This window comes from Oncorhynchus nerka, linkage group LG10, assembly GCF_034236695.1.
Source record: "Oncorhynchus nerka isolate Pitt River linkage group LG10, Oner_Uvic_2.0, whole genome shotgun sequence".
Taxonomy (NCBI): Eukaryota; Metazoa; Chordata; class Actinopteri; order Salmoniformes; family Salmonidae; genus Oncorhynchus; species Oncorhynchus nerka.
This window is the reverse complement of record NC_088405.1, coordinates 100,427,741-100,454,035: the sequence shown is the minus strand read 5'-3', so window position 1 is coordinate 100,454,035 and position 26,295 is coordinate 100,427,741. Positions and strand designations below refer to the sequence as shown.

Below are 26,295 nucleotides of genomic sequence, written 5' to 3'. Positions count from 1 at the left end.
GCATACTCACCAGACATTTCAACCATTGAGCATGTTTGGGATGCTCTGGATTGACATATACCACAGTGTGTTCCAGTTACCACCAATATCCAGCAACTTCACACAGAATAGGATTGGGACATCATTCCACAGGCCGCGATGAAAAGCCTGATCAACTCTATGCTAAGGAGATGTGTCGTGCAGCATGAGGCAAATGGTCAAATCAGATACTGACAGACTTTCGAAACCGTCCCCCTACATTTTTAAAAGTTACAGCAGCTCAAACAATGTTTTTTACCTGGTTTGGCTAGCTAGATCAGCTTGCTACCTAAAGAGCTGCTAGCTAAATAAAGACCTGATAGCTACCTATAGACCTGCTAGCTACCTATAGACCAGCTAGTTACCTAAAGACCTGCTAGCTACCTATAGACCTGCTAGCTACCTATAGACCAGCTAGTTACCTAAAGACCTGCTAGCTAGATCAGCTTGCTACCTAAAGAGCTGCTAGCTAAATAAAGACCAGCTAGCTACATATAGACCAGCTAGTTACCTAAAGACCTGCTAGCTACCTATAGACCTGCTAGCTACCTAAAGACATGCAAGCTACATATAGACCAGCTAACTACCTAGAGACCTGATAGCTACCTAGAGACACGTTAGCTACCTATAGACCTGATAGCTACCTATAGACCAGCTAGCTACCTATAGAGATGGAATGGAGGTGTTTGACGGGTGGCTGGAGTCGTTGACAATTTTTAGGTTCCTCCTCTGACACCTGGTATAGAGATACTGGATGGTAGGAAGCTTGGCCCCAGTAATGTTCTGGGCCATATGCACCACCCTTTGCAGTGCCTTGTGGTTGAGCCCGAGCAGTTGTCATTCCAGGCAGTGATGCAACCAGCTCTCGATGGTGGTGCTGTAGAACCTTTTGAGGATCTGAGGACCCATGCCGAATCTTTTCAGTCTCCTGAGGGGGAATAGGTTGTGTTGGGCCCTTTTGTCGACTGTCTTAGTGTGTTTGGACCATGATAGTTTGTTGTTGATGTGGACACCAAGGAACTTGAAGCTCTCAACCTTCTCCACTACAGTCCCGTCGATGAGAATGGGGGCGTGCTCGGTCCTCCGTTTCCTGTAGTCCACAATCATCTCATTTGTCTTGATCACGTTGAGGGAGAGGTTGTTGTCCTGGCACCACACGGCCAGGTCTCTAATCTCCTCCCTATAGGTTGTCTCATCATTCTCTGTGATCAAGGCTACCACTGTTGTGTCATGCCAGGAGTCATGCCTGGCCAGGCAGTCATGAGTGAACAGGAAGTACAGGAGGGGACTGAGCACGCACCCCTGAGGGGCCCCCAGGTTGAAGATCAGCGTGTCAGATGTGTTGTTACCTACCCTCACCACCTGGGGGCAGCCCTTCAGGAAGTCCAGGATCCAGTTGCAGAGGGAGGTGTATAGTCCCAGGGTCCTTAGCTTAGTAATGAGCTTTGAGTGCACTGTAGTGTTGAACGCTGAGCTGTAGTCAATGAATAGCATTCTCACATAGGTGTTCCTTTTGACCAGGTGGGAAAGGGAAGTGTAGAGTGCAATAGAGATGTCATCATCTGTGGATCTGTTGGGGCGGTATGCAAATCAGAGTGGGTCTAGGATTTCTAGGATAATGGTGTTGGTCTGAGCCATGACCAGCCTTTCAAAGCACTTCATGGCTACAGACTGGAGTGCTACGGGGCGGTAGTCATTTAGGCACAGGGACTATGGTGGTCTGCTTGAAACATGTTGATATTACAGACTCAGACAGTTTGAAAATGTCAGTGAAGACACTTGCCAGTTGGTTAGTGCATGCTTAGAGTACACATCCTGGTAATCTGTCTGGCCCTGCGGCCTTGTATATGTTCACCTGTTTAAAGGTCTTACTCACGTCGGCTACGGAGAGCGCGATCACACTGTTGTCCAGAACAGCTGATGCTCTCATGCATGCTTCAGTGTTACTTGTCTCGAAGAGAGCATAGATGGAATGTAGCTCGTCTGCTAGGCTCGTGTCACTGGGCAGCTCGCGGCTGTGCTTCCCTTTGTAGTCTGTAATAGTTTGCAGGCCCTGCCACATCCGACGAGCGTCGGAGAACGATTCAATCTTAGTCCTGTTGTGACGCCTTGCTTGTTTGATGGTTCGTCGGAGGGCATAGAGGGATTTCTTATGCTTCCGGGTTAGAGTCCCACTCATTGAAATCGGCAGCTCTGCCCTTTAGCTCAGTGCGGATGTTGCATATAATCCATGGGATACCTGTGGTGCATGGGAAATAATTGGATTGAAAATGATTTAAGCTTAAATTAACAAACTTAATCAAATCATAGTTTATTTGTCACGTGCGCTGAATACAACAGGTGTAGTAGAATTTACAGTGAAATGCTGAATACAACAGGTGTAGTAGACCTCACAGTGAAATGCTGACTTACAGGCTCCAACCAATAGTACAAAAAAGGTATTAGGTGAAGAATAGGTAAGTAAAGAAATTAAAACAGTAAAAAGAAAGGCTATATACAGTAGAGAGGCTATATACAGTAGAGAGGCTATAGACAGTAGAGAGGCTATAGACAGTAGAGAGGCTATAGACAGTAGAGAGGCTATAGACAGTAGAGAGGCTATAGACAGTAGAGAGGCTATATACAGTAGAGAGGCTATAGACAGTAGAGAGGCTATAGACAGTAGAGAGGCTATAGACAGTAGAGAGGCTATATACAGTAGACAGGCTATATACAGTAGACAGGCTATAGACAGTAGAGAGGCTATACACAGTAGAGAGGCTATATACAGTAGAGAGAATATATACAGGAGAGAGGCTATATACAGTAGAGAGGCTATATACAGTAGAGAGGCTATATACAGTAGAGAGGCTATAGACAGTAGAGAGCCTATATACAGTAGAGAGGCTATAGACAGTAGAGAGGCTATAGACAGTAGAGAGGCTATATACAGTAGAGAGGTTATATACAGTAGAGAGGGTATATACAGTAGAGAGGCTATATACAGTAGAGCTTGGGGGTAATACAAGCAAGAGCAGTGTCTGGGTTTTCCTTCTTAAATGTTAATAAAAAATAACATATGGTGGATGAAATGTGTTTATGGATTTTTTAGTTTCTAAATTATGTTCTTGTCTTTACATGTTCTAGTGCTGATCTGGCAAACACACACACACACACACACACACACACACACACACACACACACGTGTGTGTTATTCCAGTTCAGCAGGTTTTCCATAAGGGTGTTGTCACAGGACTCTTCTTGGGAGATCGGGCACGCTCATCGGATCCAGCTGTAAGTAGTCCGTCACTCCGTCTCTCATGCTGTCCTCCGACATGCCACAGTATTGAATTTAAACATGTGTTACTATGAACTACCATTACTTTGAGCGGTTAACTATTTTGTTCAATGTCTTCTCTCTTGTAAATGTGATTTATTTTATTTTATTGATTACATGGTAACCGTGGCATGTCACACTGCTGGCTGGTGTTGCGCTTCCTGAAACAGCGCTGCTATGACATTTGGAGATCTAGGCTACAGACCGCAAATCAATCTGCACTTGTCTTGTTTCAAAGTGCCCTATCTGTAGTTGAAATCATGAGTAAATTATTTATTTCTGTAGCCAGTGAGCGAATAAAAATAGTCAGGCGCGCCTTGTAGTTGTTTCTACAGAACTCCCCAGAATACATTCTGTATCCGGACAGCTGGAGTTTATTAATACATCCCCTTACCCTTTCGGCACGCTGCATTGCGCGCTCAGCATGGAGCAAGAAATCGCACCTATAATATGTTTCTGGGCGCATTAAGAGGAGCAGTAGTGTCAACGAATCACTGCACGGAGTTGAGAAGGTCTGTCAGTGGGCCAGTATGGGATTTCTCTTTCTCCATGTAATCCCCTTACCCTTTCGGCACGCTGTAGAACAGTAGAACAATGCTGTCTGTCTGTCCTATTGTGCATGTTGCCATAAATGTTGGCATCGCATGTCTCTGCATGTTTACATTGATGATACCACTCCTTACCCTCAGGCGACCAACAGGGGTGAATAATGTACACTCACCAGGTCTGACAGAGACAATCTCACAAGGGCCAATCAGCAGTTCCCTACACCCATTTTTTGGGGGGGATTTATAAATGAAAGATATCTACCCATTTGATTGTTGAAGATTATAAACTGGGTGGTTCGAGCACTGAATGCTGATTGGCTGACAGCCGTGGTATATATCAGACCGTATGTCACGGTTATGACAAAACATGTCTTTTTCCTGCTGTAATTATGTTGGTAACCAGTTTATAATGACAATAAGGCACGGCTGCTGTAATTATGTTGGTAACCAGTTTATAACGACAATAAGGCACGGCTGCTGTAATTATGTTGGTAACCAGTTTATAACGACAATAAGGCACGGCTGCTGTAATTATGTTGGTAACTAGTTTATAATAACAATAAGGCACGGCTGCTGTAATTATGTTGGTAACTAGTTTATAATAACAATAAGGCACGGCTGCTGTAATTATGTTGGTAACCAGTTTATAACGACAATAAGGCACGGCTGCTGTAATTATGTTGGTAACCAGTTTATAACGACAATAAGGCACGGCTGCTGTAATTATGTTGGTAACCAGTTTATAATAACAATAAGGCACGGCTGCTGTAATTATGTTGGTAACCAGTTTATAATGACAATAAGGCACGGCTGCTGTAATTATGTTGGTAACCAGTTTATAATAACAATAAGGCACGGCTGCTGTAATCATGTTGGTAACCAGTTTATAACGACAATAAGGCACGGCTGCTGTAATTATGTTGGTAACCAGTTTATAATAACAATAAGGCACGGCTGCTGTAATTACGTTGGTAACCAGTTTATAACAGCAATAAGGCACCTCAGGGGGTTTGTGGTATATGGTCAATATACCACGGATAAGAACAGCCCTAAGCTGTGGGTTATTGGCCATATACTACATCACCTCATGCATTATTGCTTAACTATAACTTTGAAATGGCTTATGAGCTCAGCTCAACCGTTGTACCCCGTCAGAACCTAAAATAACACCTTGTTTAATGACAATGCTTTGTAAACAAACACTGTATAGCCTCAAAAAATTGGTCAAAACTAGAAAACATTACTAACAAACCATTTAATATAATGGATGGTCAGAACCTTGTATCCATCGAGCTCGAATACTTTTGAATTTGAGAGTGTTTTCCATTTATTCAGCCCACAGCTTTGTACCGAAACATCGGTGGTGAGATCACTTTGTTATTGTTTCAACTGCTGATTACCCACTTTAAATAACTTTATCATGTCTATTTCAATGAAATGACACCGTTGTATTTGGCTGGAGTTAAGTAGTCCATGTATGTTGATTGGTTTCGTTGGTTTCGTTGAGGAGAAATAGTTTATTCAAAAAGTTCTCTTCGGTTGCAAACTCTATTCCAGGAGATGGAGGTATAAAATCATTTTATGGTGATATACAAACTCTATTCCAGGAGATGGAGGTATAACATCATTTTATGGTGATATACAAACTCTATTCCAGGAGGTGGAGGTATAACATCATTTTATGGTGATATACAAACTCTATTCCAGGAGATGGAGGTATAACATCATTTTATGGTGATATACAAACTCTATTCCAGGAGATGGAGGTATAACATCATTTTATGGTGATATACAAACTCTATTCCAGGAGATGGAGGTATAACATCATTTTATGGTGATATACAAACTCTATTCCAGGAGATGGAGGTATAACATCATTTTATGGTGATATACAAACTCTATTCCAGGAGGTGGAGGTATAACATCATTTTATGGTGATATACAAACTCTATTCCAGGAGATGGAGGTATAACATCATTTTATGGTGATATACAAACTCTATTCCAGGAGGTGGAGGTATATTTACCCTGCTTTCACACAGTCAACTTTCTGTGTCTCTGATGGGATGTCTTTACATGAGTGTCTGTCTGACATGTCCAACACGACATTTGGCTTTCCATTACAAACAGCCAATGAGATCTAATAGTACTCCACACAGACCGGTCAGATATCAGTCTGTGGCTATAGGTCTGTAATACAACAGAGACTGGTCAGATATCAGTCTGTGGCTATAGGTCTGTAATACTACAGAGACTGGTCAGATATCAGTCTGTGGCTATAGGTCTGTAATACTACAGAGACTGGTCAGATATCAGTCTGTGGCTATAGGTCTGTAATACAACAGAGACTGGTCAGATATCAGTCTGTGGCTATAGGTCTGTAATACTACAGAGACTGGTCAGATATCAGTCTGTGACTATAGGTCTGTAATACTACAGAGACTGGTCAGATATCAGTCTGTGGCTATAGGTCTGTAATACAACAGAGACTGGTCAGATATCAGTCTGTGGCTATAGGTCTGTAATACAACAGAGACTGGTCAGATATCAGTCTGTGGCTATAGGTCTGTAATACTACAGAGACTGGTCAGATATCAGTCTGTGGCTATAGGTCTGTAATACTACAGAGACTGGTCAGATATCAGTCTGTGGCTATAGGTCTGTAATACTACAGAGACTGGTCAGATATCAGTCTGTGGCTATAGGTCTGTAATACAACAGAGACGGGTCAGATATCAGTCTGTGGCTATAGGTCTGTAATACTACAGAGACTGGTCAGATATCAGTCTGTGGCTATAGGTCTGTAATACTACAGAGACTGGTCAGATATCAGTCTGTGGCTATAGGTCTGTAATACTACAGAGACTGGTCAGATATCAGTCTGTGGCTATAGGTCTGTAATACTACAGAGACTGGTCAGATATCAGTCTGTGGCTATAGGTCTGTAATACAACAGAGACTGGTCAGATATCAGTCTGTGGCTATAGGTCTGTAATACTACAGAGACTGGTCAGATATCAGTCTGTGGCTATAGGTCTGTAATACAACAGAGACTGGTCAGATATCAGTCTGTGACTATAGGTCTGTAATACAACAGAGACTGGTCAGATATCAGTCTGTGGCTATAGGTCTGTAATACAACAGAGACTGGTCAGATATCAGTCTGTGGCTATAGGTCTGTAATACTACAGAGACTGGTCAGATATCAGTCTGTGGCTATAGGTCTGTAATACAACAGAGACTGGTCAGATATCAGTCTGTGGCTATAGGTCTGTAATACTACAGAGACTGGTCAGATATCAGTCTGTGGCTATAGGTCTGTAATACTACAGAGACTGGTCAGATATCAGTCTGTGGCTATAGGTCTGTAATACTACAGAGACTGGTCAGATATCAGTCTGTGGCTATAGGTCTGTAATACTACAGAGACTGGTCAGATATCAGTCTGTGGCTATAGGTCTGTAATACTACAGAGACTGGTCAGATATCAGTCTGTGGCTATAGGTCTGTAATACAACAGAGACTGGTCAGATATCAGTCTGTGGCTATAGGTCTGTAATACTACAGAGACTGGTCAGATATCAGTCTGTGGCTATAGGTCTGTAATACAACAGAGACTGGTCAGATATCAGTCTGTGGCTATAGGTCTGTAATACTACAGAGACTGGTCAGATATCAGTCTGTGGCTATAGGTCTGTAATACTACAGAGACTGGTCAGATATCAGTCTGTGGCTATAGGTCTGTAATACTACAGAGACTGGTCAGATATCAGTCTGTGGCTATAGGTCTGTAATACAACAGAGACTGGTCAGATATCAGTCTGTGGCTATAGGTCTGTAATACAACAGAGACCGGTCAGATATCAGTCTGTGGCTATAGGTCTGTAATACTACAGAGACTGGTCAGATATCAGTCTGTGGCTATAGGTCTGTAATACTACAGAGACTGGTCAGATATCAGTCTGTGGCTATAGGTCTGTAATACTACAGAGACTGGTCAGATATCAGTCTGTGACTATAGGTCTGTAATACTACAGAGACTGGTCAGATATCAGTCTGTGGCTATAGGTCTGTAATACAACAGAGACTGGTCAGATATCAGTCTGTGGCTATAGGTCTGTAATACAACAGAGACTGGTCAGATATCAGTCTGTGGCTATAGGTCTGTAATACTACAGAGACTGGTCAGATATCAGTCTGTGGCTATAGGTCTGTAATACTACAGAGACTGGTCAGATATCAGTCTGTGGCTATAGGTCTGTAATACTACAGAGACTGGTCAGATATCAGTCTGTGGCTATAGGTCTGTAATACAACAGAGACTGGTCAGATATCAGTCTGTGGCTATAGGTCTGTAATACTACAGAGACTGGTCAGATATCAGTCTGTGGCTATAGGTCTGTAATACTACAGAGACTGGTCAGATATCAGTCTGTGGCTATAGGTCTGTAATACTACAGAGACTGGTCAGATATCAGTCTGTGGCTATAGGTCTGTAATACTACAGAGACTGGTCAGATATCAGTCTGTGGCTATAGGTCTGTAATACAACAGAGACTGGTCAGATATCAGTCTGTGGCTATAGGTCTGTAATACTACAGAGACTGGTCAGATATCAGTCTGTGGCTATAGGTCTGTAATACAACAGAGACTGGTCAGATATCAGTCTGTGACTATAGGTCTGTAATACAACAGAGACTGGTCAGATATCAGTCTGTGGCTATAGGTCTGTAATACAACAGAGACTGGTCAGATATCAGTCTGTGGCTATAGGTCTGTAATACTACAGAGACTGGTCAGATATCAGTCTGTGGCTATAGGTCTGTAATACAACAGAGACTGGTCAGATATCAGTCTGTGGCTATAGGTCTGTAATACTACAGAGACTGGTCAGATATCAGTCTGTGGCTATAGGTCTGTAATACTACAGAGACTGGTCAGATATCAGTCTGTGGCTATAGGTCTGTAATACTACAGAGACTGGTCAGATATCAGTCTGTGGCTATAGGTCTGTAATACTACAGAGACTGGTCAGATATCAGTCTGTGGCTATAGGTCTGTAATACTACAGAGACTGGTCAGATATCAGTCTGTGGCTATAGGTCTGTAATACAACAGAGACTGGTCAGATATCAGTCTGTGGCTATAGGTCTGTAATACTACAGAGACTGGTCAGATATCAGTCTGTGGCTATAGGTCTGTAATACAACAGAGACTGGTCAGATATCAGTCTGTGGCTATAGGTCTGTAATACTACAGAGACTGGTCAGATATCAGTCTGTGGCTATAGGTCTGTAATACTACAGAGACTGGTCAGATATCAGTCTGTGGCTATAGGTCTGTAATACTACAGAGACTGGTCAGATATCAGTCTGTGGCTATAGGTCTGTAATACAACAGAGACTGGTCAGATATCAGTCTGTGGCTATAGGTCTGTAATACAACAGAGACCGGTCAGATATCAGTCTGTGGCTATAGGTCTGTAATACTACAGAGACTGGTCAGATATCAGTCTGTGGCTATAGGTCTGTAATACTACAGAGACTAGTCAGATTTCAGTCTGTGGCTATAGGTCTGTAATACAGGGACTGGTCAGATATCAGTCTGTGACTATAGGTCTGTAATACAACAGAGACCGGTCAGATATCAGTCTGTGACTATAGGTCTGTAATACAACAGAGACTGGTCAGATATCAGTCTGTGGCTATAGGTCTGTAATACTACAGAGACTAGTCAGATATCAGTCTGTGGCTATATGTCTGTAATACTACAGAGACTGGTCAGATATCAGTCTGTGGCTATAGGTCTGTAATACTACAGAGACTGGTCAGATATCAGTCTGTGGCTATAGGTCTGTAATACTACAGAGACTGGTCAGATATCAGTCTGTGACTATAGGTCTGTAATACAACAGAGACTGGTCAGATATCAGTCTGTGGCTATAGGTCTGTAATACAACAGAGACTGGTCAGATATCAGTCTGTGACTATAGGTCTGTAATACTACAGAGACTGGTCAGATATCAGTCTGTGGCTATAGGTCTGTAATACTACAGAGACTGGTCAGATATCAGTCTGTGGCTATAGGTCTGTAATACAACAGAGACTGGTCAGATATCAGTCTGTGGCTATAGGTCTGTAATTCACACACACACACACACACACACACACACACACACACACACACACACACACACACACACACACACACACACACACACACACACACACACACACACACACACACACACACACACAGCAGGGGCTTTAGACAGCCACTCAGGGCGACACCACTCCTGGTGTCAGGGGGAAAAGGGACGTTTCTGCACAATGGGCTGTAGTACACACTATCTAACCGATTGTTTCCCCCTCTCTCACAGGTACTGCACCTCTCCCACCACCATCCTGAGTCGCACACCTGAACACCCACCAGACCACCTGAACACCTGAACAGCCACCACACCACCTGAATACCTGAACAGCCACCACACCACCTGAACACCTGAACAGCCACCACACCACCTGAACAGCCACCACACCACCTGAACACCTGAACAGCTGAACAGCCACCACACCACCTGAACAGCACCATGGGAGAGTGCCACCAGGCCAAGTTTGACCCAAAGACCTACTTCAACTACTGCTACCAGTTTGCTGCTGTCCCGGGCCAGAAAGACAACAGCCGCTTCGTCTCCTTCGTCCTCTGTCAGCTCAGCAAGACCTTCTCAACAGGTAGACAACAGGGACAGTAGATCACTCTGTGTCATTGATTCCAATAGTATGTAATTTCATTGGTGTGTCTAGGTGTATTGATAAGGTAATTGGTGTGTTTAGGTGTATTGATAAGGTAACTGGTGTGTCTAGGTGTATTGATAAGGTAATTGGTTTGTCTAGGTGTATTGATAAGGTCATTGGTGTGTCTAGGTGTATTGATAGGGTAATTGGTGTGTTTAGGTTTATTGATAAGGTAAGTGGTGTGTTTAGGTGTATTGATAAGGTAATTGGTGTGTTTAGGTGTATTGATAAGGTAATTGGTGTGTCTAGGCATATTGCCACATCTTCAATGTAAGCCTACTAGAAAGCGTTTCCTCAGGCCTGGAGGGAAGCAGAAGTCATTCCACTACTCAAGAATACTCAAGCCCCCTTCAAATAGCCGACTGTTACCAACCCTTAGTAAACTTCTGGAAAAAATAGTGTTTGACCAGATAAAATGCTATTTTACAGTAAATAAATTGACAGACTTTCAGCATGCATGTAGGGAAGGACACTCAACAACCACAGCACTGACGCAAATGACTGATGATTGGATGAGAGACATTGATGACAAAATGATTCTGTTTTGTTAGATTTCAGATTTTTTATTTTTGTACCCCATTTTTTCTCCCCAATTTCAAGGTTTCCAATTGGTAGTTACAGTCTTGTCTCATCGCTGCAACTCCCGTACGGACTGGGGAGAGGCGAAGGTCCTCCGAAACACAACCCAGCCGCACTGCTTCTTGACACAATGCACATCCAACCCGGTAGCCAGCCACAACAATGTGTCGGAGGAAACACCGTACACCTGGCGACCGTGTCAGCGTGCACTGTGCCCGGCCCACCACAGGAGTCGCTAGTGCGCGATGAGACAGTTGTGCGTCGCCCCATGGGCCTCCCGGTCGCGGCCGGCTGTGGCAGAGCCTGGGCTCGAACCCAGAATCTCTGCGCCACCCGGGAGGCCCTCAGTGCAGCTTTTGACATTATCGATCCTAGTCTGCTGCTGGAAAAACGTATGTGTTATGGCTTTACACTCCCTGCTATAATGTGGATAAAGAGTTACCTGTCTAACAGAACACAGAGGGTGGAAGCTTCTTCTCTTCTTGTTTAGGAGTTCCCCAGGGTAGCTGTTTAGGCCCCTTGCTTTTTACATTTTTTACGAACGACATGCCACTGACTTTGAGTAAAGCCAGAGTTTCTATGTATGTGGATGACTCAACACTATACACGTCAGCTACCACAGCGACTGAAATGACTGCAATACTCAACAAAGAGCTGCAGTTAGTTTCAGAGTGGGTGGTAAGGAATAAGTTAGTCCTAAATATTTCTTAAACTAAAAGCATTATATTTGGAACAAAACACTCACTAAACCCTAAACCTCAACTAAATCTTATAATAAATAATTTAGCAAGTTGAGGTGACTAAACTGTCACGCCCTGGTCGAAGTAATGTATGTTTGTCTTCATTTATTTGGTCAGGCCAGGGTGTGACATGGGTTATTGGGGTGTGTTTTGTATTGGGGTTTTGTGGGGTGTCATGCATAGTCTATGGCTGCCTGAGGCGGTTCTCAATCAGAGTCAGGTGATTATCGTTGTCTCTGATTGGGAACCATATTTAGGCAGCCATATTCTTTGAGTATTTTGTGGGTGATTGTTCCTGTCTCTGTGTTTGTTTGTACCAGATAGGCTCAGTCACTTTGGTTTTTCTTTTTTCCTTGTTTTGGAAGAGAAGAGAACGAGCGCCATTCTCCTTGCGGAGATGGTGCTAAATCCATCAACACGGTCGGTCCCTGGGATTGGGCTGGCCAACACGATTCGGTTTGCTTGGAAGGAAAAGGAGTTGGAGCCTTTAGGACGGGAAACTTTTGGAAGGATAATATTGATGGGGATTCTAAAGCTGACGGTGAAGGACGTGTTTTGTTTCCAAGGCAACTCGTTGGAGGGAGCATACGACGTGGCACTATATACAGAGGAGAAACACGATGATATCCTGAGAAGGGCAAGAGCAGTGAGAGGTGAGAGGCCGATGTGCCACTATGAAATAACAAGCCTGGCGAAGAACAACTTTAGGGTTGTAACTGTCAACATTTACAACCCATACGTTAAGGACGAAGAGGTGAGGGCCTTTCTGGGGAGATACATGGATAACATTTCCTCAGCAAGGCACCTCAAAGACTCCCTTGGGTTTTGGAATGGGAGGAGAGGCTTCCAGGCCCTCCTCAGAGAGGACCCAAAGGGACATGGTGGCTACCTCCATCCTCCTGCTATGTTCTCCCTAGGGGCTGACAGGGGGACGTTGTATTATGCACGTCAGCCCCCATTTTGCAGGCGCTGTATGGCCTACGGACACGGGAGTAGGAGAACCAGGAAAAGCGGCGGAAGAAGGCAACCGAGTGGAGGAGCATGAGAGAGAAGAAAGCGAGGGAGGAGTGGTGGAGAAGGAGACGGTGGAAGAGCAAGTGGACTGGGGGGAAAGTGCCCTGGTGGAAGAGATGAGGGGTATGGTGGAGGAGCTGGCGGGGGGTGGTATCTCTCCACTGCCGCCATCACCAAAGAAGAGAATGAAGAGGAGGGTGTGATTGGCCGACAGTGAGAGGGAGGGGATGGCCAAGAGAGTGATGGGGGCGGGAGAAACCTCTGGGTTGCTGCTGGTTTCCCCAGGCCCTCAACTTCTGTTGGGTGGGGACACACATAACAAGACTCAGGACTGGGTACAGGAGGAGGTGGGGAGTTTTTTGTTTGGGGACTCAGCCTCCCCGATTCTTTTCCAAACCGGCTGCAGCACTGGGGAGGGGGATGAGTGTGGGGGTAGACCCAGGGTGCAGGGCACCCCGGAGCCAAACACTATTCCTGCATCCTGGGTTGGTGAGATGGAGGAAGAGGGGGGGATGTCGGGAGTACAGATGGTGTTCTCACCGGTAGATATGGAGCAGGGGTGCATCGGGTGAGTCTCCTGTTTTTTTTTTTTCTTTCTGTCTGGGTTTAGAATTTGAGTGTATTACATGTTTTTGTTAGTTTAAGGGATTGTGATAAGAGGAGGGCGGTTTTTAGTTATTTGGAGGGTGTGGGGTTTGATTTTTGTTTTTTACAGGAGGTTCACCTGAGGGATGGAGGGGATGTTATTAGGTTTAAGAGGGAGTGGGACAAGGGGGAGTCGGTTTGGGGTGTTGGGGGGATGCACTCATCGGGGGTAGGGATTTTGTGTGGGCACAGGGAGGTAAAAGTGGAGGATTCTTTTGTGGTAATGCAGGGGAGGGTTATAGGGGTGGATGTCACGATAAGGGATTGTAAATTTAGATTAGTGGTGGTGTATGGGCCACAGGTGGTGGCAGACATTAGGGAGATGGTGGACTGTCTGACGCCCCTGTGTGTCACAAATAGGAAATTAGTGATAGGGGGGGATTTTAATACAGATTTAGGAATAGGGGGGATAGCAGTGCAGGCGCCATCACCGGGCTAATGGCTTGCCATGGTCTGGTTGATGGTGGTCTGCACACTACTCCGAAAATGGCCGGTCCTACATGGCGCAACTCCAGGGGGGTTGAGCGGAGGCTCGACTATATTTTTGTACCCAGGTCTTTGGGTAAGTTGTCTGGGCGGCTGTTGCCTGTTTTCTTTTCGGATCACGACGGGGTGCTCCTGCAGGTGTTGTCGCCAGACTGCCTCTTTGGTAGGGGGTACTGGAAGTTAGATCGGGATGTGCTGGAGGAGCAGGCTTTTGTTGACGGGTTTTATGGTTTCTTTTGGAGGCTTGAAGGCCTCCGGTCCATGTGCGAGGGGTTGTTAGAGTGGTGGGAATTAGTTAAGGTGAGGATTAGGGCTTTTATAATAGGGTATTGCAAGAGGAAAAAAGGGAGGAGAGGAGGGAGGTGGATCGTATCCAAAGGTTAATTGAACTCGAGTACGAGGCAGGCAACCTCGGCGGGTCGTTTGACTGGGAGAGATCCGCAACCCTAAAGGCGTAGCTCAGGGAGTTGCAGGAGCGGAAGGCTCGAGCTTTCCTGGAGCGTGCGCATAGTGGCTTTCTAGAACATAATGAGACTTGTTCTGCTATGTTCTTTAAGTCGGTTAGGGCCAGACAGAGTAGGAAGGTAATGCATGGCGTTAGGGAAGAAAATGGTAGTATAGTTAGAGAACCAGAGGATATGGTCAGGGTGACAACTGATCATTTCCAAGGTTTATTTAAGGAAAGGGAAATAGATGTAGAGCAGGGAAATGTGTTTTTAGAACACTTGTCCAGGCGGTTGCCGGAGGACATTAGAGAAGTGATGGAGACCCAGATTTCACTAGAAGAGGTTGAGAGCGCTCTTAGGAGGATGGGAAAAGGGAAGGTGCCTGGGATGGATGGGCTGCCGGCTGAGTTTTATCTCAAGTTTTGGGGTATACTTGGACCAGTGGTCCTCGAAGTCTTGAAGGCCATCCTTGAGACGGGGGTCCCGGGGGGATCAATGGCTGTTGGTGTGCTGTCACTTTTATATAAGAAGGGGGAAGTAACAGACCTTGGCAACTGGCGGCCGTTGACAATGCTGTGTGTAGATTACAAGCTACTTGCAAAGGTTTTAGCAGACCGGTTGCGCACAGCCCTTCCCTACGTCGTCCATGAGGATCAGACGTGCGGGGTAGAGGGCCGCTCTATTAGATGGAACCTACAGTTAATCAGGGACTCCATCGCTTGGGTTGAAGATAGAGGACTGCCTTTAAAGGTAGCAGCGCTAGATCAGGCGAAAGCCTTTGATCGTGTGAATAGATCCTTTTTATTCAGAGTGTTAGGTCGATTAGGATTTGGGGAGAAGTTCATAGGATGGATTTGTACATTATATGTCGGAGCGGGGTGCCGAGTTAGTGTAAATAGTCACTTGGGTGACGTTTTTGACCTCTCGTCTGGGGTCAGGCAGGGGTGCCCACTCTCGGCTCTCCTCTTCGTTCTGTACATGGAGCCTCTGGGGGCTGCCATTAGGGCAGACACAGGGGTGGAAGGCTTGTTGATCCCTGGAAGTGGTGGGCTGCGTGTTAAGATGACGCAGTACGCCGACGACACTTCCTTGCTGCTGTGCAAGGACTCGTGCCTGACAAGGTCCCTTGCCATCTTTGGGGATTTCACCCGAGCGTCGGGAGCGGTTCTGAACCATGCAAAGTCTTCCGTCAAGTTTTTCGGAAGATGGCGCAGTAGAACGGATGTGCCCGGGGGGTTATCTCTCTGTGAGGGGGCCCTGAGGATTCTCGGGGTCCATTTTGAGACCTCCGGCTCAGCGACGCTGAACTGGAACATGCGTATCGCAGTGGTACAGAGGAAGCTAGCAATGTGGAAGGCTAGATATTTGTCTTTTATGGGCAAAGTCCTGGTCTTAAAGGTGGATGTGTTGCCGTCTCTTTTGTATTTGGCGTACATCTACCCATTGCCGGCTTGTCTGAGGAGGCCTCTAGTGAGGCTTGTGTTTCAGTTCATGTGGAGTGGCAGGTGCGAGTGGGTCGCCAGGGCACGCATGATCTGTCCCATCGGGGAGGGAGGTAGGGGGGTACCACATTTCCCCCTCAAGCTGGACGCAATTTTTGTTTCTTTCTTGTTAACGGAGCTTGCTCATCCAGTGATACACCCGTTTACCTCCTGCGGGTGTTCTTCTCGTATCAGGCGAGAAGCGTAATGGTGTGGTCTAACACGGGTCCTCGGGCGGAACAGCTGCCGTGGCACTTTGGTCATGCGGCCAAGTGGCTGCGTGCGCACCCCGAGGTTGAAGTTGCCCGAGTAGGTTTAGATCACAGGCACCTGTACGAGGAGGTCAGAAAGGCAGGGAGTCCGGCGCCTGTAGTGGGCATCTCGGAAGTGGTCTGGGAGGGAGTGCAGGCGCGGGGTCTGGAAAACAGGCTCAAGGACCTGAATTGGTTGAGCCTCCATAAGTGCTTGCCGGTACGTTCCATCATGTGCCGGTATAGTTTGGTGCAATCCCCCACCTGTCCAAGGTCCTCTTGTGGCAGGGAGGAGACTGTGCACCATGTCTTTTGGGACTGTGCCTTTGCCGGAGTAGTATGGGCTAGGGCATGAGTGTTGTTAGGTTTGGTAAGGGGGGATTTTGTCTTGACGTGGGCCAGGTTAGAGAGAGGTGTAGGGAGAGCGAGAGGGACGGATAGGGACAGGTTTCTGCTCTGGCTTCTCATGAGTCTCTTTAAACGGGGGCTGTGGGAAGCCAGGCAGAACATGGTGAAGACAGGGAGAGATTGGGGGGTGGAAGGGATAGTGAGGAGGGTGGAAGGTGATTTGAGGGGGAGGATGAAGAGGGAGGAGAGGAAGTGGGGGCAGCATGCTGCTCGGGAGAGGTGGAAGGGGGTTTAGGGCTGGGTATCATTTAGATTTGTAAGGGGATAGATTAAGGAAGGGGAGTTGGGAAAGGTATTTTGTAGGGTGACGGGGAGGGAAGATGCTCCCTGAGGTTTTGTTTGGGGTTTATGTTTAGTTAAATTAGTTAAATTAAAATACTATTATTTGAATATGTATGGAAATTATGAGTTGTAAAGAATGAATGGTATTGAAGATAAATTATTTTTTATAAAATAAAACAATTATAAAAGATAGGCTGTATAGGTTTTCACATTCCGCTTGTTGTTTTTGTATTGTTCGTGTTTCATCATTATTAAACATGTATCAAAATTACCACGCTGCATTTTGGTCCGACTCTCCTTCGACGGAAGAAAACCGTAACAGAATCACCCACCACACCAGGACCAAGCAGCGTGGTGACAGGCAGCGACAGCAGAAGCAGCGAAAAGAGGAATGGACATGGGAAGACATTTTGGATGGCAAGGGTTGTTACACTTGGGAGGAGATACTGGCTGGAAGAGATCGCCTCCCATGGGAACAGGTGGAGGCACTTAGGAGAGCAGAGGCAGCCGGAGAGAGGAGCCGACGATACGAGGGAACACGGTTGGCAAGAAAGCCCGAAAGTCAGCCCCAACAATGTCTTGGGAGGGGGCTCAGGGAAAGTGTGGCAGAGTCAGGGTTCAGACCTGAGCCATTGCCCCCTGTTTATCGTGAGGAGCAGCGATCACAGGACTTCTGGACTTGGGAGGAGATATTGGACGGAAAAGGACCCTGGGCACAGCCTGGTGAATATCGACGCCCCAAAGAAGAACTGGAGGCGGTGAAAGCGGAGAGGCGCTGGTATGAAGAGGCAGCACGGCGACGCGGATGGAAGCCCGAGAGTCAGCCCCAAAAATGTATTGGGGGGGAGGCTCACAGGGAGTATGGCTACGCCAGGTAGGAGACCTGCGCAAACTTCCTGTGCTTACCGGGGGGCTAAAGAGACCGGGCAGGCACCGTGTTATGCTATGGAGCGCACGGTGTCTCCAGTGCGGGTGCATAGCCCGGTGCGGTACATACCAGCTCTTCGTATTGGCCGGGCTAGAGTGGGCATCGAACCAGGTAAGGTTGGGCAGGCTCGGTGCTCAAGAGCTCCAGTGCGCCTGCACGGTCCGGTCTATCCAGTGCCACCTCCACACACCAGTACCACCAGTGCCAGCACCACGCACCAGGCCTTCAGTGCGCCTCGCCTGTCTAGCGCTATCAGAGCCTTCCTCCTCTCCAGCGCTGCCGGAGTCTCCCGCTTGTTCAGCGCAGCCAGAGCCTTCCTCCTCTACAGCTCTGCCGGAGCCTCCCGCCTGTTCAGCGCAGCCAGAGCCTTCCTCCTCTACAGCGCTGCTGGAGTCTCCCGCCTGTTTAGCGCAGCCAGAGCCTTCCTCCTCTCCTGTGCTGCCGGAGTCTCCCGCCTGTTTAGCGCAGCCAGAGCTGCCAGCCTGCATGGAGCAGCCTGAGCTGTCAGTCTGCATGGAGCAGCCTGAGCTGTCAGTCTGCATGGAGCAGCCAGAGCTGTCAGTCTGCATGGAGCAGCCAGAGCTGCCAGTCTGCATGGAGCAGCCAGAGCTGCCAGTCTGCATGGAGCAGCCAGATCTGCCAGTTTGCATGGAGCAGCCAGAGCTGCCAGTTTGCATGGAGTAGCCAGAGCTGCCAGTCTGCATAGAGCTGCCAGTCTGCATAGAGCTGCCAGTCTGCATAGAGCAGCCAGAGCTGCCAGTCTGCATGGAGCTGCCAGTCTGCATAGAGCAGCCAGAGCTGCCACTCTGCATGGAGCTGCCAGTCTGCATAGAGCAGCCAGAGCTGCCAGTCTGCATGGAGCAACCAGAGCAGCTAGATCCGCCAGTCAGCCAGGATCCGCCAGTCAGCCAGGATCCGCCAGTCAGCCATGATCTTCCAGATCCGCCAGTCAGCCAGGATCCGCCAGTCAGCCAGACTCTTCCAGATCCGCCAGTCAGCCAGACTCTTCCAGATCTGCCAGTCAGCCAGACTCTTCCAGATCTGCCAGTCAGCCAGACTCTTCCAGATCTGCCAGTCAGCCAGACTCTACCAGATCTGCCAGTCAACCAGACTCTTCCAGATCTGCCAGTCAACCAGACTCTTCCAGATCCGGCAGTCAACCAGACTCTTCCAGATCCGCCAGCCAGCCAGGATTTGCCGGATCCAACTACCTGCCTGAGCTTCCTCTCAGTGCTGAGCTTCCTCTCAGTGCTGGGCTTCCTCTCAGTGCTGAGCTTCCTCTCAGTGCTGGGCTTCCTCTCAGTGCTGAGCTTCCCCTCAGTGCTGAGCTTCCCCTCAGTGCTGAGCTTCCCCTCAGTGCTGAGCTTCCCCTCAGTGCCAAGCTTCCCCTCAGTCCCGAGCTACCCCTCAGTCCCGAGCTGCCTCAGTCCCGAGCTGCCCCTCAGTCCGAAGCTGTCCCTCAGTCCCGAGCTGCCCCTCAGTCCAGTGGGGTTCTGGGTGAGGACTACTAGGCCATGGTCGGCGGTGAGGGTGGACTATCCTAGGACGCGAGGGGGAGGAACTAAGACATTGATGGAGTGGGGTCCACGTCCCGAGCCGGAGCCGCCACCATGGACAGACGCCCACCCGGACCCTCCCTATTGTTTTGATGTGCGTCCGGGAGTCCGCACCTTAGGGGGGGGTTCTGTCACGCCCTGGTCGAAGTAATGTATGTTTGTCTTCATTTATTTGGTCAGGCCAGGGTGTGACATGGGTTATTGTGGTGTGTTTTTGTATTGGGGTTTTGTGGGGTGTCATGCATAGTCTATGGCTGCCTGAGGCGGTTCTCAATCAGAGTCAGGTGATTATCGTTGTCTCTGATTGGGAACCATATTTAGGCAGCCATATTCTTTGAGTATTTCGTGGGTGATTGTTCCTGTCTCTGTGTTAGTTGTCACCAGATAGGCTGTATAGGTTTTCACATTCCGTTTATTGTTTTTGTATTGTTCGTGTTTCATCATTATTAAACATGTATCAAAATTACCACGCTGCATTTTGGTCCGACTCTCCTTCGACGGAAGAAAACCGTAACATAAACTACTTGGAGTAACCCTGGATTGTAAACTGTCCTGGTGAAAACATATTGATACAACAGTAGCTAAGATGGGGAGAAGTCTGTCTATAATAAAGCGCTGCTCTGCCTTCTTAACAACACTATCAACAAGGCAGGTCCTACAGGCCCTGGTTTCTACCTTCTTAACAACACTATCAACAAGGCAGGTCCTACAGGCTCTAGTTTCTACCTTCTTAACAACAATATCAACAAGGCAGGTCCTACAGGCTCTAGTTTCTACCTTCTTAACAACACTATCAACAAGGCAAGTCCTACAGATCTTAGTTTCTACCTTCTTAACAACACTATCAACAAGGCAGGTCCTACAGGCCCTAGTTTCTACCTTCTTAACAACACTATCAACAAGGCAGGTCCTACAGGCCCTAGTTTTGTCACACTTGGACTACTGACCACACGACTACAGTCAGGTGCCACGAAAAAGGACTTCGGAAAATTGCAATTGTCTCAGAACACGGCTGGCCCTTGGATGTACACAGAGAGCTAATATGCATGTCAATCTCTCCTGGCTGGAGAAGAGTTCGACTTCATCACAACTTGTATTTATGAGAAGTATTGACATGTTGAATACACAGAGTTGTCTGTCTAAACTACTAGCACACAGCTTGGACACACATACATACCCCACAAGACATGCCACCAGAGGTCTCTGCCACAGTCCCCAAGTCCAGAACAGACTATGGGAGGCGCACAGTACTACATAGAGCCATGACTACATGGAACTCTGTTCCACAGTACTACATAGAGCCATGACTACATGGAACTCTATTCCACAGAACTACATAGAGCCATGACTACATGGAACTCTATTCCACAGTACTACATAGAGCCATGACTACATGGAACTCTATTCCACAGTACTACATAGAGCCATGACTACATGGAACTCTATTCCACAGTACTACATAGAGCCATGACTACATGGAACTCTATTCCACAGTACTACATAGAGCCATGACTACATGGAACTCTATTCCACAGTACTACCTAGAGTCATGACTACATGGAACTCTATTCCACAGTACTACATAGAGCCATGACTACATGGAACTCTATTCCACAGTACTACATAGAGCCATGACTACATGGAACTCTATTCCGCAGTACTACATAGAGCCATGACTACATGGAACTCTATTCCACAGTACTACATAGAGCCATGACTACATGGAACTCTATTCCACAGTACTACATAGAGCCATGACTACATGGAACTCTATTCCACAGTACTACATAGAGCCATGACTACATGGAACTCTATTCCACAGTACTACATAGAGCCATGACTACATGGAACTCTATTCCACAGTACTACATAGAGCCATGACTACATGGAACTCTATTCCACAGTACTACATAGAGCCATGACTACATGGAACTCTATTCCACAGAACTACATAGAGCCATGACTACATGGAACTCTATTCCACAGTACTACATAGAGCCATGACTACATGGAACTCTATTCCACAGAACTACATAGAGCCATGACTACATGGAACTCTATTCCACAGTACTACATAGAGCCATGACTACATGGAACTCTATTCCACAGAACTACATAGAGCCATGACTACATGGAACTCTATTCCACAGTACTATATAGAGCCATGACTACATGGAACTCTATTCCTCACCAGGTCACTGACGCAAGCAGTGAAATTATAATTAAAAAACAGACTAAAATACACCTAGACTGCTGTTGGAAAATGGAACAGTGGGGACTGATGCAACACACACACACACACACGCACACACACGCACACACACACACACGCACACACACACACACACACACACACACACACACACTGTTTCTTTGTTTTGGGCCTGTTATGTTTCCCAATCAGAGGCAGCTGTCCATCGTTGTCTCTGATTGGGAATCACACTTAGACAGGCCTTTTTCCCTCTTTCATTTGTGGAATCTTGTCTTTGTTTGTTTGTTGCATGTGTTGCACTTCATAGCTTTTCGTTCGTTGCTTGATTGATGATTGTTTTTGGTGGAACATTTCATATATTAAAGAAAACGTGCGCTTACCACGCTGCACCGTGGTCTCGTTCCGACGACGATCGTTACATTAGTTTTTTATCCATTTTACAATAAGGCTGTAATGTAACAAAAATGTGGCCAAAAGGGAAGGGGTCTGAATACTTTCCGAATGCACTCTATATAATGGACAGTTAAATACATATCGACAGAGAATGTTTCTCTCCTCAGGGAAGTACAGGGGCCAGAGGCTGATAGAGGTGGGTACAGGGCCAACCATCCACACGCTGATCAGTGCCTGTGAGTACTATGATGAGATCGTGGTGTCGGACTACGTGGACAGCAACAGGAAGGAGATTGAGAAGTGGCTGAAAGCCGAGGAGGGATGTTTAGACTGGAACGCTCACCTCCAGTATGTCTGTGATCTGGAGAGGAAAAGGTACAGTAATCCTGTTTTTTTAGTTTTTACTTACTGGCATCTGGTTACCTGAAAGTTACTGTAAAATGTACTGTATTTTTACAGTGCAGATACAGGTTAGAAGTTGTACGGTTTCAACTATGGTTAAAAAAAAATGTTTTGTAAATGTAGGTATCCCTCTTTTCGCTTCATTTCTTTCTTGTAATCGTTGTATTCTATTTACTTATAAAAAACGTAATTCTCCTTCTGTCTCTTGCTCTCACCAGAACCCCAGCGATCATCTCAGACACTCTCCGTCAGAGGGTTAAACAGGTTCTAAAGTGCGACATCTGCCTGGAGAACCCGTTCCACCCTGTCACGGTTCCTCCGGCGGACTGTGTCCTCTCCTCGCTGTGCCTGGAAGCGGCGTGTAAGGACCGCGAGTCCTACCGCCGCTCGCTGTCCTCCATGGTGGACCTACTGAGGTCTGGAGGGGTCCTGGTCCTGATCGGGGACCTGGATGAGACCTTCTACACGGTGGGAGAGCAGAGGTTCGACTGTGTCAACCTGAGCGAGGAGTTCATCACCGAGACGCTGTCGAAGCTGGGACTGTCTGTGGAGGAGTTCACTCTACAGCAGGCCGAGGACCGGGACAACAACCACAAGTGTGACTACGCCGCCTCCTTCCATCTCATCGCCATCAAACACTGATCACCTCTTGTACGTTTATGTAAGAAACTATGTAACACTCTGTGGTTGTGTTATGGGTTATTACACACTATAAAAAGAGGGGTTGGCGGGTGGTGGGACACAATGGTTGGTCGGCCCAATTGAGGTAGTATGTACATGAATGTATAGTTAAAGTGACTCTGCATATAAGATAAACTGAGTAGCAGCAGCGTAAAAGAGGGGTTGGAGGGTGGTGAGACACAATGCAGATAGTCCGGGTAGCCATTTGATGACCTGTTCAGGAGTCTTATGGCTTGGGGGTAAAAACTGTCTATATACAGTAGAGCTTGGGGGTAATACAAGCAAGAGCAGTGTCTGGGTTTTCCTTCTTAAATGTTAATAAAAAATAACATATGGTGGATGAAATGTGTTTATGGATTTTTTAGTTTCTAAATTATGTTCTTGTTTTTTACATGTTCTAGTGCTGATCTGGCAAACACACACACACACACACACACACACACACACACACACACACACACACACACACACACACACACACACACACACACGTGTGTGTTATTCCAGTTCAGCAGGTTTTCCATAAGGGTGTTGTCACAGGACTCTTCTTGGGAGATCGGGCACGCTCATCGGATCCAGCTGTAAGTAGTCCGTCACTCCGTCTCTCATGCTGTCCTCCGACATGCCACAGTATTGAATTTAAACATTTGGAATGGATTATTGTAATTATTATTTTTATTATTATTATCTCTCATTTCTTTCCAAACCTAATTTATCCGGGACAGGGAGAGATAGAAACAGACATATGGAACAGAGAATGTCAGACAGGAACATTCACTGTGCATCCCAAATGGGCTCCGGTCTAAAGTAGTGAACGACAATATAGGGAATAGCCATTCACTCTGCATCCCAAATGGGCTCTGGTCTAAAGTAGTGAACGACAATATAGGGAATAGGCATTCACTCTGCATCCCAAATGGGCACTGGTCTAAAGTAGTGAACGACAATATAGGGAATAGGCATTCACTCTGCATCCCAAATGGGCTTTGGTCTAAAGTAGTGAACGACATATAGGGAATAGGCATTCACCCTGCATCCCAAATGGGCTCTGGTCTAAAGTAGTGAACGACAATATAGGGAATAGGCATTCACTCTGCATCCCAAATGGGCTCCGGTCTAAAGTAGTGAACGACAATATAGGGAATAGGCATTCACCCTGCATCCCAAATGGCCTCCGGTCTAAAGTAGTGAACGACAATATAGGGAATAGGCATTCACCCTGCATCCCAAATGGCCTCCGGTCTAAAGTAGTGAACGACAATATAGGGAATAGGCATTCACTGTGCATCCCAAATGGGCTTTGGTCTAAAGTAGTGAACGACATATAGGGAATAGGCATTCACTGTGCATCCCAAATGGCCTCCGGTCTAAAGTAGTGAACGACAATATAGGGAATAGGCATTCACCCTGCATCCCAAATGGCCTCTGGTCTAAAGTAGTGAACGACATATAGGGAATAGGCATTCACTGTGCATCCCAAATGGGCTCTGGTCTAAAGTAGTGAACGACAATATAGGGAATAGGCATTCACTGTGCATCCCAAATGGCCTCCGGTCTAAAGTAGTGAACGACAATATAGGGAATAGGCATTCACTGTGCATCCCAAATGGGCTCCGGTCTAAAGTAGTGAACGACAATATAGGGAATAGGCATTCACTGTGCATCCCAAATGGCCTCCGGTCTAAAGTAGTGAACGACAATATAGGGAATAGGCATTCACCCTGCATCCCAAATGGCCTCTGGTCTAAAGTAGTGAACGACATATAGGGAATAGGCATTCACTGTGCATCCCAAATGGGCTCTGGTCTAAAGTAGTGAACGACAATATAGGGAATAGGCATTCACTGTGCATCCCAAATGGCCTCCGGTCTAAAGTAGTGAACGACATATAGGGAATAGGCTGCCATTTGGGACACACTCTCAGTCCCTAATGTTCCTTTTCCTGTCAGACATAAATGTCTGGTTATATGACCACAGACACCACCTTGATTAAAACAAATCAGGAGGGTCATGTGACAGTGGATGATTTATTTCCCTCCTGCTATTTGTGTTCTCCAGATTAAATATAGCAGACTCTCTTTGTTTACCCACCAGTGTGTGTGTGTGTGTATACTCTCTCTCTCTCTCTCTCTCTCTCTCTCTCTCTCTCTCTCTCTCTCTGTCTCTCTCTCTCTCGTCTCTCTCTCTCTCTGTCTCTCTCTCTCTCTCTCTCTGTCTCTCTCTCTCTCTGTCTCTCTCTCTCTCGCTCTCTCTCTCTCTTAAATTCCCTGTTTTCCTGAAGTTGCCCCCCATTGTGTTAGATCCCTGGTCTCATGGTTGATCTAGGATCAGCTTTGCATTTTAGATCATAATGAATAGGATTTGACAGGCAGGGTGGGACCTGATCCTAGATCACCACTCCTACCCTGAGACAGGAGCCTTGTCCAAAAAAATGTCCTAAATAGCAGGAGGTTTGAGAATGCAAAAACTAGTATCCTTTAGATGCCAGGATGTTGTACTCATTTTGTGTCTTCATCTAGTAGAATAGATGCACACTTTTCCACAATGCATTGGAAGAGGTGGTCTGTGTAGTGATAGGCCCTAGTTCAATGCATTGGAAGAGGTGGTCTGTGTAGTGATAGGCCCTAGTTCAATGCATTGGAAGAGGTGGTCTGTGTAGTGATAGGCCCTAGTTCAATGCATTGGAAGAGGTGGTCTGTGTAGTGATAGGCCCTAGTTCTGCTCAACTAGCCAAACAACACAACTAGTCTATTAACCGGATAGATGCTGAATAATGAAACTCCTGCGGTGCTCTTCAAATGTAGGCTAAGCAGTTTTTGTTCTCCTTTAAAATGATCATGAGGGGGGGGGGGGGAGTGATTCCTGTTTCCTTGTTGAAAAGTGTTTATTGTTCTCTTGGACTTTACCAGAGCTTTTAAACTAAATACGAAACCATCTTTTGATTTGTGAATGTGTCTTCACCGGGGACTCAGGATGTGGCTGTGATGTCATGTCAACCAGGCCTTTTGATTTGTGCATGTGTCTTCACCGGGGACTCAGGATGTGGCTGTGATGTCATGTCAATCAGGCCTTTTGATTTGTGCATGTGTCTTCACTCAGGATGTGGCTGTGATGT

The 26,295-nt window shown here is 46.6% G+C and overlaps 2 protein-coding genes across 4 annotated transcripts in view; one reads left to right on the top strand and one right to left on the bottom strand.

Moving 5' to 3' along the window:
• LOC135573743 (B-cell receptor CD22-like) overlaps positions 1-2,197 on the bottom strand; it is a 57,540-nt gene extending 55,343 nt beyond the window's left edge. The window contains exon 1 of the mRNA XM_065023438.1: positions 1,891-2,197. Coding sequence (XP_064879510.1) covers positions 1,891-2,197 — 307 coding nt within the window. The remainder of the gene's footprint in view (positions 1-1,890) is intronic.
• A 998-nt stretch (positions 2,198-3,195) lies between these two features.
• On the top strand, positions 3,196-23,518 carry zgc:64002 (uncharacterized protein LOC393330 homolog). Of its 3 annotated transcripts, XM_065024012.1 has the most exons (5): positions 3,196-3,292; positions 10,262-10,347; positions 10,460-10,613; positions 22,265-22,472; positions 22,718-23,518. In XM_065024012.1, exons 3-5 carry the CDS (start codon positions 10,472-10,474, stop codon positions 23,139-23,141), a joined length of 774 nt encoding a protein of 257 aa, XP_064880084.1. In that variant the 5' UTR covers positions 3,196-3,292; positions 10,262-10,347; positions 10,460-10,471; the 3' UTR covers positions 23,142-23,518. The 3 variants fall into 3 exon arrangements, with proteins under 3 accessions (XP_064880084.1, XP_064880086.1, XP_064880085.1); XM_065024014.1 differs by lacking the exons at positions 3,196-3,292; positions 10,262-10,347 and adding an exon at positions 10,354-10,403; XM_065024013.1 differs by lacking the exons at positions 3,196-3,292; positions 10,262-10,347 and having other exon boundaries at positions 10,426-10,613.
• Positions 23,519-26,295: the final 2,777 nt, after the last annotated feature.